This window comes from Ichthyophthirius multifiliis (genome assembly GCF_000220395.1).
Source record: "Ichthyophthirius multifiliis unplaced genomic scaffold scaff_1120509251306, whole genome shotgun sequence".
In the NCBI taxonomy this organism is placed as follows: Eukaryota; Ciliophora; class Oligohymenophorea; order Hymenostomatida; genus Ichthyophthirius; species Ichthyophthirius multifiliis.
This window is the reverse complement of record NW_004086003.1, coordinates 1-11,398: the sequence shown is the minus strand read 5'-3', so window position 1 is coordinate 11,398 and position 11,398 is coordinate 1. Positions and strand designations below refer to the sequence as shown.

General features: G+C 17.3%; 2 protein-coding genes across 2 annotated transcripts, besides 19 other annotated features; both read left to right on the top strand. All coding sequences in view use genetic code 6, as the record gives it.

Moving 5' to 3' along the window:
• Positions 1 to 393: 393 nt before the first annotated feature.
• Positions 394 to 440: a microsatellite.
• A 152-nt stretch (positions 441 to 592) lies between these two features.
• Positions 593 to 666: a microsatellite.
• An 806-nt stretch (positions 667 to 1,472) lies between these two features.
• Positions 1,473 to 1,540: a microsatellite.
• A 3,070-nt stretch (positions 1,541 to 4,610) lies between these two features.
• Positions 4,611 to 4,653: a microsatellite.
• Positions 4,654 to 4,973: 320 nt separating this feature from the next.
• Positions 4,974 to 9,005, top strand: IMG5_178860 (hypothetical protein; the record flags this gene model as incomplete). The annotated part of the gene is made up of 5 exons (XM_004027602.1): positions 4,974 to 5,777; positions 5,874 to 6,003; positions 6,269 to 7,103; positions 7,192 to 8,038; positions 8,132 to 9,005. The coding sequence occupies exons 1-5, from the start codon at positions 5,041 to 5,043 to the stop codon at positions 9,003 to 9,005; spliced, it is 3,423 nt and encodes a 1,140-aa protein (XP_004027651.1). The 5' UTR covers positions 4,974 to 5,040.
• Positions 5,781 to 5,846: a microsatellite.
• Positions 5,784 to 5,849: a microsatellite.
• Positions 5,797 to 5,836: a microsatellite.
• Positions 5,798 to 5,848: a microsatellite.
• Positions 7,108 to 7,157: a microsatellite.
• Positions 8,041 to 8,122: a microsatellite.
• A 91-nt stretch (positions 9,006 to 9,096) lies between the features above and the next one.
• Positions 9,097 to 9,248: a microsatellite.
• A 43-nt stretch (positions 9,249 to 9,291) lies between these two features.
• Positions 9,292 to 9,374: a microsatellite.
• Positions 9,375 to 9,505: 131 nt separating this feature from the next.
• Positions 9,506 to 9,543: a microsatellite.
• Positions 9,544 to 9,564: 21 nt separating this feature from the next.
• Positions 9,565 to 9,622: a microsatellite.
• A 63-nt stretch (positions 9,623 to 9,685) lies between these two features.
• IMG5_178850 (hypothetical protein) lies at positions 9,686 to 10,935 on the top strand (the record flags this gene model as incomplete). The annotated part of the gene is made up of 5 exons (XM_004027601.1): positions 9,686 to 9,735; positions 9,825 to 10,013; positions 10,066 to 10,648; positions 10,707 to 10,808; positions 10,891 to 10,935. The coding sequence occupies 5 exons, from the start codon at positions 9,686 to 9,688 to the stop codon at positions 10,933 to 10,935; spliced, it is 969 nt and encodes a 322-aa protein (XP_004027650.1).
• Positions 9,759 to 9,816: a microsatellite.
• Positions 10,936 to 11,075: 140 nt separating the features above from the next.
• Positions 11,076 to 11,133: a microsatellite.
• Positions 11,094 to 11,147: a microsatellite.
• Positions 11,138 to 11,172: a microsatellite.
• A 147-nt stretch (positions 11,173 to 11,319) lies between these two features.
• Positions 11,320 to 11,398: a microsatellite.

The following is an 11,398-nucleotide window of genomic DNA, read 5'->3' as shown; positions in this document are numbered from 1 at the left end:
ATACATTCAATTGGATACTAGTTGATTGAAAAAAAAAAAAAATAATTATATTATATTTATGAATCTACTTTTATTGAAAACATAAAATAAAGTATATTTATTCTTATAGTAAAATCTAATAAGAAATTTATAGGTTTAAATAGAGACTTTAAAGAATTTATAAAATTATTTAAAAACTTTATGATAATAATATACAACTTAAAAAATTAAATATTAAAAATTTTAAGTTTTATAATAAAAATTATATGAAAATTTATTTTAAAATAAATTAATTTTTTGGTTAAACAAAATAAATAAATAAATATAAAAACTTTATTTATATATAATTTAATGTATTTATTTTCTCTATTCAATAAAATTTATGAATTTCATTATTAATTTGAAAAAGTTAAATTATTTAAATTATATTATTTATTAAATTTATCATTGTATTTTAATTAAATATTATTAATATCTTATAGAATATCTTTAATTTCTTAATTTAATTTTATATTCTCAACTTAAAGTTATTGATTTTATTAAATTGTCTAATTATTTTATTCTTTTTATTATTTTAATTGATTAGTTAATGAACTTATTTTTTTTATAAATAATATATATATATATATATATAAATATATATATATATATATATATATATATATATAATAGATATTAATAATATATTTTAATACTATATAAGGTTATCTTTTTAATTTAATTAATCTTATAAAGATAACAATTGATTTTTTTCATTTTCTTAATTTATCCTATATTATTCTTATTAGAGAATTAATATTCTTTATTTTTCAAACTTATCAACTTAGCTTTATAATTATAAACTTTTTATATTTAATTATTAGTTTGTAGTTTAAAGTTAAAAAATTTAATTATTTAATTATTTGATATATTCTTAATCTTATTAATATAAATAAAAATTATTTTTTAAGAAACAAAAAAATATATATGATATATACATTATTCATTAAATGCATATTTTTGTTTTTCTGATTCTTAATTTGCTTTAATTTATAAACTTTTATCAAAACAATTTTTTTTTAAAATAAAATAAATATAAAATATACTCAAGTGTTTCTGCTAAAGCTTAATTATCTTTTGCATATTTGTTTAATTATTGCATTAAAGTATTTATTTCTTAAAATTAAGTTTGATTATAACATTCTTGATTATTATGGAGATATTAATTATTTTCTTGTTTTGGTTTATCAAATGTTTGCGATTTTAAAGGAGATTTTTTAACTTTGAAAATAAATAAAAAATACTTAATTAAAATTAAATAATTGTTAAAAAATAAACCATTTTCTTAAATATATTAATATTATTATTTTTCTTCTTCATTTTTTGAGGCTTAAAATATCTTTTAAGGTGATTTAGTTTACTATACCTTATTTTAAATGTAAATAATACTAGGTTCTACTATTTAATCAGACAATTAAGAATGTTTATTTGGTGAGATATGCATATTAAAATGGAAAAATTTATTTTATAATTTTTATTTTTTTAAAAAAAATTAAATTAATTTTTATTTTTTTTAAAAAAAAAAAATTATAAAAATAATTATAAGTATTTGAAAAATATTTAAACATATATAAATATTTTAATTTTTTATTATATTAATTTAATTAATACTGGTTTTATTTTTATAAATTAGAATTTATTAACACATCTTATTTTATTTCGAAAACTCATTAATAAAATTAAATCTTATTAATGTTTTATAAATTTATCTTTACAAAAATTAAAATCATATTGCTATATAAAACAAACTAATCTAACTTAATATTTACAATATTTTTTTAATAATATCAATAAACGATTTATTTATTATTATATTTTTTTTTTAATTCTAAATATTATTATAGGACTTTTTTTCTTTAATAAATAATCAATTTTTATCAATCATTTTAAGTTAAAATTTCATTAAAGTAATTTAATTAAAAGATCTCAAATTTTATATAATTCCAAAAAGCTTTAATAGTGATATAATTAGAATGTAAAATTCCGAAATATATCCATTTATTTAATTCTAAATATTTAAATTTAATCTTTTATTTTAGTAAAAAAAGACTAAACATTTTTTTTTTATAATTCTTATTTATTTTAAAACAAGTCCTTTTTTTAAAATTAAAAAATTAATATGAAATAAAATGTATACAAACAATAATTTTTAGGAAAAGAAAACTTTTTTTGAATTTTATATATACTATTAGTCATATATTATTATTATAAATGCTTTATTTATTAATATCAAGCTCGTTTATATTAAAAGAACCGAGATAAAATGAGAAAATTCGATTTAGTTTTTAAATATATTATTATATTAAAGTTTATATATATTATTAAAAAATAAATAATGCTTTAATTTTTTTAAAAGCATTTTTTTATTAAAAAAATATATATTTTAATAATTTTTTAGAAAGAAGAGTTTTTTATAAAAATCATTTTTTTTATTTAAGGTTTATTTATTATAATTTTCTGAATTTTTTTCGTTATTTTTATTAACTAATTCATAGCTTTAGGCCAATAAATTTTTGATTTCATATAATAATGTATTATCGTTATTTTTTACAGGTTTTTCCTTTTTAAAACCCTCATCTTTTGATAATTATTTGGCATTTTCAGGTACTTAATATATACTTTAAATATCATCTTTTTGAGGTTTTTCATTATATTTTTGGTTTATTTATTTAAGGCAATTAATACAGGCATTTTCTGATAATTTTTTGAATTTTTTTTCAATAATTTCTAGTGCAAAATTAGTTTCATCTTAATTATTTTGCATTTTTTGTAAATTATAATCCAAGTTTTCATTTTCTTTTTATAATTTTTTAATTTAATCTTTATATTTTTATTATATTTGAATTGATTTTTCTATTTCATCATTTAAATCTAATTAAAATTTATTATTTTGTTCCATTAAAACGATATTTTTTTAGTCTATTTAAGCCATTTTCTAATTTAAAGTATTTTTTAAATTTTCGATTTCTCTATTTTTAATTTAAGTACATTTTTTAATAATATCGGTTGTTTTGGTAGCAAAAAATGCAATAATTTTCTATTTAAAATCTTAAAATTCCTTTTTTAAATCTTCAGTTTCACATTTGAATTCATGAAATTTTTTCCTTTAATTTTTTTTAGTTAATTAGATGAATTTTTGTATGTTTTTTTTAAATTTTTAACATTTTTCTTCCAGAATATCGATTTGGTTTTCTTTTTCTTTTTCGTTTTTGGTATTTTCGGTTATTTTCTTTTATAAGTTTTCAATTTATTAGTCTTTTAATTTTAATTCTAAATCCTTTTAGTTACCAAATGCTAATTAATTTTCCTTTTTTTGAATACTTTTTAACATTTCTTATATTTATAATTGTAAATTTTCAATTAGAATTTCTTTAGTTTATACCAAAGCGTCACTTTCATGAACTCTTTCTTATAATTTTTAAATATTATTGTCTTTTATTTATAAGTGTTTTTCATCTTCGTTTATTTTATTTTAAATTTTTAAAATATTTTTATTCAATTTATTTATTTCATCCTTTAAATATTTATTTTCACATTTTTAATTTTCTAATTGTTATTAAACATTTTCCATATCCTAACAAAAAATGTTAAATTCTTTTTATTTTCTTTCAGAAATCTCCTTTATTTTACTATTTATATTTTATAAATGTCTTTCTTATATTTAATTTATATTTTCTTTATGTATTTCGGTTATTTCTTGTAAAATTTATTCATGTTTAGAAATATGAATATATTCTTTTCCTTAAGGTTCACTTGTTTTTTCTTATCTATTAAAATAAGCTTATTATATTTCTTAAATTTACAAAATATGTTAATTTTTCAATTATTGCTTTTTATATTTTTTTTATTTTTTTAATAATATGTTTTTACTATTTCTTATTGATATTATAAATTTATTTATTCGCATTTTTTTTCCCATTCATTTTTAATAAATTACATATCTGATTTCATTTAATTAATTATTTTTTCTATTTCTTAATTTTAATTTTATAGTATTTATTCTTTTTCTTTTTCCATTAACTAAACTTTTTATTACACTTCGTAATTTTTTTATTTTAATAGGTCGTTTTCTTTTCTTGTTTCGCTAAAATTATTTTAAATTGTTATTACCTATTCATCGTTTTTTTATATTTTTACTTTCATAATTGCATTCTATTCCATTAATTTATCTATATATACTTCCTATTCAAATTAAAAGCATTCTGTAAATATTTCCTTAAGTCTTTATTTGCGATATTCTTCTAATTAATTATCATTTCTTAAAGATTCAAGGACTAAATCTCCTTCTAGTTTTATGCTGACATCATTTACCATTGAAAGCATTTATTCTAAACGTTCCATATAGTTTTATTTAAGATTACTTATATATAAAATAGTACTATTTTCTTATAAATTATCCATGTTTTAATAATTTTTATTGATTTTTTATATTTATTTAAAAAAAAAATTTTAAATTTATTTTAGATTTAATTTTTTATGATATAAAAATTTAGTTTTTTTTTTTTTTTTTTTAATAAATTTAAAAAATAAACTTAATATAAAATAACTAATAAGCTATTTTTAATATCAAAATGTTTGGAAAACTTTAAACATTTATATATAATATTTTTATTTTATAAATAATTATATTTATTTATTAATTTTTTAATTTTTAAAATATATAAAATAAAAAATTATTTTTTTTTTTAAAAAAAAAAAAAAATCATATTTTATATATATATATATAACAAAAAAAATATGAAACATATAATAATATTAATTATTTTTATAACCTCATTATATACTCAATCAACATAACCTTTTTGGATAGCCTATCCAAATAGTCGTAAATATATATAAAAATAATATAATCTATATAAAAAAAATCTAGTTTATTATAATTGCCCATGTGATAAATCCGATGGCTGTGATTATTTATGTTGCTGTGATATTGAATGTAGTGATACTGAAAAGTAGTTATGGGAAAACAATGATGCTTGTTTAAACAAAAACTATTAAAAGTTTTGTTACGATACATCCCTAATGATGTATGTAAACGTAAAAAGGGGAATAAACAAAGTATATTCGAAAAATGGAGAATTATATTAAACCATAAACAAAAATGCAGATAATGATATAAAATTACAAGATACCGTAACAGTTGAAGAAGAGAATTAAATTTGCATAAAAGCGGATAAATTTTCTTTATTTAATGATAATATTGATGTATATAATTTCTTAGATATAAAGGATAAAATAGGTTATAGGCTTTTAAGGAATGAAACTATATCATAATTTAATTATACATAAACCATTGCTTCAAATAGTTAAGAATAAGGTATTATTATAGGATATTAGGATGGTGATTTAGTAACAAATGTAGTCTTAAAAACAATAAATGAGTCTACACCGAATTATATAGAAGGGGTGAATAAAGTAGTCAATTTTAACTAATATTCATAGTATTCTTTTAAGGTAAGATTTGTTGTGGATGCTGATGATTTAAAAACTTGCCAATAAGCAAATAATGCAATTAAATTGTAAATTTAAAAACCGGCTATAAAATAGTTCTTTTAAGGGGAAGGAAGCAGATTAATAGCGCAGGAAATTAATGTGTATTAAATAGGTAGTAATTCTTCTACTGTTTATGATGGTAATACGAATACTTGTATAGTTTAAAATATAAAAAGACTTATTATCTTTTACTAAAATTATGGGTTTATTAAAAATAAATAAGTTTAAATTGTTGGGTATTCAATTGTTGATGATGTTTAGAAAATGTTTATTATATAGATATTAAAATATATAATATAAATATATAAATAATATATATTATATATTTATAAATATATTTTTTTCTATATATTTATTAAAAGAAACGTTCAAGAACTTAGAAATAATTAAAGTGTGTTTGGGAAATTTATTATTTAGTTTTAAAGTACTGATTACGATGATATTGAAAATAATTTACCTAATTTACCTAGTATTTTCCCTTCTTTACCATAAGTAATATATTTAATAATTTTAATTTATTTTTTACAAAAGGATATTTTCTTCCCTATATGGTATGACAATAAAATATTATTAAAATATTCTTTATTTATAATATGTTTTTTAATTTTGTAATATTGAAAAAGAAAAAATTAAAATTTTTAATAATATAATTATAATAAAATAAAAAATAAATCAACAAAAAAATTAAATTTTATTTATAAAAATAAAATTTTATTAACAGATATATACATACATATTAAAAAAAAAATACATGTAGTAAACAATATAAGTTTTAGAAAATCCCGAAAACATCGACCAAAATGACGTTAATGAACCAATTTAATAAAAAGACGACGAACTCTTTAAAGTTCTTGAGAATATCACAAACGTCTAAAACGAGAAAATAAAGCGTTGCCAAATTTTCAGTGAATAAGAGTAGATTTATCTATGTTATAAAGAAAACAATGCAAAGGAAGAACTTGTTCTCGAGCACGTAATGTAATTCAAGCACTAGTTTTAATACTAATTATATTTTGAAGACAAGCGTGATCTTTTCCTTTATCCAAAAAACGAGTATGGTATTTAAAAATTTATATGTACGACTATACGTCCTACGAAATTGGGCTTTTTGGAATTGTATGATTATGCTTCTTGTGCGAAATATTTATCTTCTTTTGTACAGTTTGAAGAACTGGATCCTCCGAATTAATTTCCTTAAATTATACCTTCACCAACTAATGTGGCAGTTTGGTAAAAAGGAGATTGTTTTGATATGAGTATTTTGTTATGTAGTTTACTTATTGGAGTAGGTTATGAGGCTTATTGTCTATATGGAAAAGCGCCGAGAGAAATTTCGTCAAAAAATGAAGCATTAATGGAATATTTATATTTGGAAAAAGGTAAATATATACCTGAAGAAGAAAAAAAGTAATCTGAATAAGAAAAAAATGAAATAGCTAAAGAATAAAAAAATGTATTCGTTATAAATAAAAAATAAATGCCTTATTCAAAATGGGATAAAAAAATTTAGGATAAACTAGAATCTTAAATTAAGGAAAAATAAAAACTTCTTGTAACTATAGATGATGATGAGCCAGATGAATTGTTAGCAGGTTAATATATATATATATATATATATATATATATATATATATATATATATATATCCATATAATATAAACAAACAACATATATATATAGACCCTTATGAGGGCTAAAGGATACATTGTTGGGTATTAATTCGTCCTGGAAAGCGTGGAGTGAAAAAAAACATATTTGTGGAACCTTCAACAGGCCGTGTATATGATCCATTAGAAAGTCCTTATGAAAGTGTAGACTGTGTATTTAATAATAAGAACTTTTGGATAAATATGTAATAAAATCTAAATGTAAAAAATTTGAATTTTGATGAAATGGACATTTCTTTAAATTGGGAATATGTAATGTTGGATACTTTATAATTCGCAGCTCCTCCATTTTAAGATGATTAAGAAAACGAGGATATAATATAAAAATAATAAAAAAATCCTGAGTAAGAATAAATAGAAGATCTAGCATAAATTCTAGACATGCCGCCACCTTGGGCACCAAAAATTTACATTGATAAAGAGGCTTTTATGAAGGGAAGTCCTTTAGGAGAAGGAACAACTTTTTTTAATAAAGTTAGGGTAGATACATTTGCTCCTTATTGCCAAAAAGACGGTTTAGTGCAGAAGATTACTATTTTTGAAGACTATAAAAGACTAAAAATAAAAGAATATAGATATTTTTATTAACATAGAAGTGACAAGCTGTATTTAAGAAGAAGATATCCATTCGAATTTAAAACTATTGAAGAATATGAAATGGCTAAGTATGAAAATAAGTAAATACCATAAGCTTTGTAATAATGGAAGTAAATTATTTGTATAGATAGAAGAATGAAAATAATTAATTATTACGAAAATAGAAATCATGACGGTCTTATTTAAAGATAAGAAATTATAGGAGAAAAAACAATTCTAAAATATAAAAATAGAGATGATAGAATTATATATAGATCGATAAGGCATATATATATATATATATATATATATATATATATATATATCTATATATAAATAAATTTATATATATTTTATATATATATATAATTTTTTAGATTTTGTTCTAAAAAATCATCTAATAATTTTATTAATGATAAAGTTTTTGTTGATAATAATATTGGTGAAGTTTATATATTAAAAATAACTTAAAAATATTCAAAAAATCTTTATTAGAATGCAAATGATTAAATAGCTAAAATAATTATAGATTTCATTTAAGATGAAGTAGTGGTATATTTTCATTTAAATGAGGGTGAAATAACCCCTATAGTTAAAATTTATTAAAGAGATTAATTGCACGGATTTTAGAAAACGAGTGAATAATAAGATTCTAATAAATTAGACGACCATTTGGTTTAATTAGAGTATTCAAAAATGGTAAATTTAGAAAAAGAATGTATCAATTAACTAAAATAAGCCGAAAAAGTTTAAAAAGATGATGAAGTAATTATGAGGGAGACCGAATTAAAACTAGAATTGGCTCTACATGATAAAGCCCGAGAAAGATTCAAATAAAAAGCAAAAAAAAATGAGGAATAAGCATTAAAAGATGCTGCTTAAAATGATTATTTATACAATTATTTAGAAAAAAGAGGTTTACTTAATGTCTCTATACTCACTTATTAAAACGCATTAGAAGTTAAAAATGAAGTAATGTAAAAATTAAAAGATAAACTACTTTCAAGAGCAGAAATAATTCAAAAAAGAATTGAATATTAAAAAAATATTTTAGAATAAAAAGAATATTAAGTGTCTAAAAAATAAGAAATAGATGCAAAATTAGAAGAAGAAATTAAAGAAATTAACTTCAAAATTGATATTTTGGAATAAAGGGCTTTAAGGTTTGAAAGTATTGCGTTGTAAAAATATGAAGAAATTGATAATAAATTAAATAATGATGTAAGATTATAAGCTTTATAAAAAAAATGATTAATAAGTTAATATAATGATATATATAGATTTTTTTATTTAAGAAATATAATAATATAAATATTTTATATAAAGTATTAATAATTAAAAATATAAATTATATATAAAATTATATAAATAAATATTTATATTTTTTGATGTTTTTTTTATTTATTATAATTATAATATTATATAAATATATCTTTTATTAATTATTTTTATTTATAATATTATAAATAAAAAGTTATATGAAATTATTTTTTAAATTTAATTATGTGTTAAATTATTTATTATATATAATCTTTTTTTTTTAATATATATATAATAGATTTATAATATATTTTTATAATTTATATATTATAATTAAAATTATTTATAATTATATATATTTTTACATATATCTAATTTTTAAAAATTCTATAAAATAACAAAACATAAAAATTAATGTTTTTGAAAAAAAAATATATATATATTTAAAATACATAAGAATATAATATTAATTTAAAAAGATTCAATATTTGTTATAAAAAAATTATATTATAAAAAAATATATTTATAATTAATAATTTCTAATTAAAAGTAAAATATAAATAATTATATATATGTATAAAAATAAATTAATAACATATAGTATAAAACAATGGGAATTCATAAATTAATGGAATTGTTAAAAAAGTTTGCACCAAATTGTATAAAAAAAAATGATATAAAATAATATAAAGGAAAAATAGTAGCAAATGATGCATCAATAGTAAAAAAATAAATAATTTAATTTATATAAATATATATAAGTATATATAATATATATATATATATATATATATAAATATATTAATAAAGGTAATGTATTAATTTTTATCTTAAACTAGTAGTATAAAATAATTTTAAATAAAAAATTTAACTGATAAAAATGGAAATAAAACAGCACATTTAATAGGTTTATTTAATCGAACTATTTCGCTTATAGAAAATTAAATAAATCCAATATGGGTATTTGATGGAAATCCTCCTATTTTTAAATCTGAAGAAGTATTTATATATTTTTTTTTATTAATTATACAAATATTAAAGTTAAAAAAAGACAAAAATAAAAATTTGATGCATTAGAAAAACAATAAAAATTCCTTGAAAATTAAAATATGGTTTAAGCCTTAAAAATGGAATAAAGAAATATCTTTATTACATAAGAAATGAAAAATGATGCTATTAAAATGCTTAAATTATTAGGATTTCCTGTTATTGAAGCCCCTGGAGAAGCTGAAGCATAATGTGCAGCTCTTACGAAAACAGGACAAGTTTTCGCAACCGTTACTGAAGATATGGATGCTTTAACATTTGGTACTACTATTTTATTGAGAGGGTTAAATAGTAAAAAAGAGCCTATAGTTGAAATTAATCATTATTAAATGTTAAAAGAACTTGAATTTTCAGAAAATTAATTTATTGATTTGTGTATTTTGTGCGGATGTGATTATTTAGAGAAAATTGAAGGGATAGGACCTGTAAATGCTTATAAATTAATAAAGGAATTTAAGAATTTAGAAAATACTATTAATTTTATTGAGAAAAAATAAAATAGGTTTATTATCCCTAAAAATTATAATTTTTAAGAAGTTAGAAATTTATTTTAAAAACCAGAAATTGAAAATGTTGAAAAAATAGAAGTTTTTAATAAATTATATTAAAATATATATAGTATTTTATATTTTTATTTTTTTCAAGATAAAATGGTAAAAACCTAATTTAGAAAAGTTAAATTAATTTCTTGTTTAAGAAAAAGGATTTAATTAAGAAAGAATATTGAAACAAATTAATAGAATTTTCGTAATATTTTATATAAAAATATAATATATATATATATTTTTTTAATAAATATTAATTTAGAAAAATAATCAATATAATGAAGTATAAAACAATAATATTTATAAATGAAAAAAATTTAAAATCTTGATCATTAAAAAAAATGAAAAAATGAAAATTAAAAAATTATATATATATATATATATATATTAAATAAAATATAATTTTTATTTTATAAAGCAAAAAATATATTATATATTAAATAAATAATTATTTATTTTTTATATAGATTAAATCTTTTTTTGTATAATAAATTTTTTATTTTATATAAAATATTATTATTTTATAAATTTATAATTTTTTTTTATTAATAAGTTTTTTTTTTAATTTAACTTAATTTCATGTTTTAAATAATATAATAATATAAAATATTTATAATTTTTTTATTTATTAATATAATATAAATCAAAATAATAAATAAATAATTTATAATGAAAAAGTATTATTGTTATTTTTATTTATATTACGTTTGTTATTGGGGTTTAGGGTTGGGGTTGGGGTTGGGGTTGGGGTTGGGGTTGGGGTTGGGGTTGGGGTTGGGGTTGGGGTGGGGT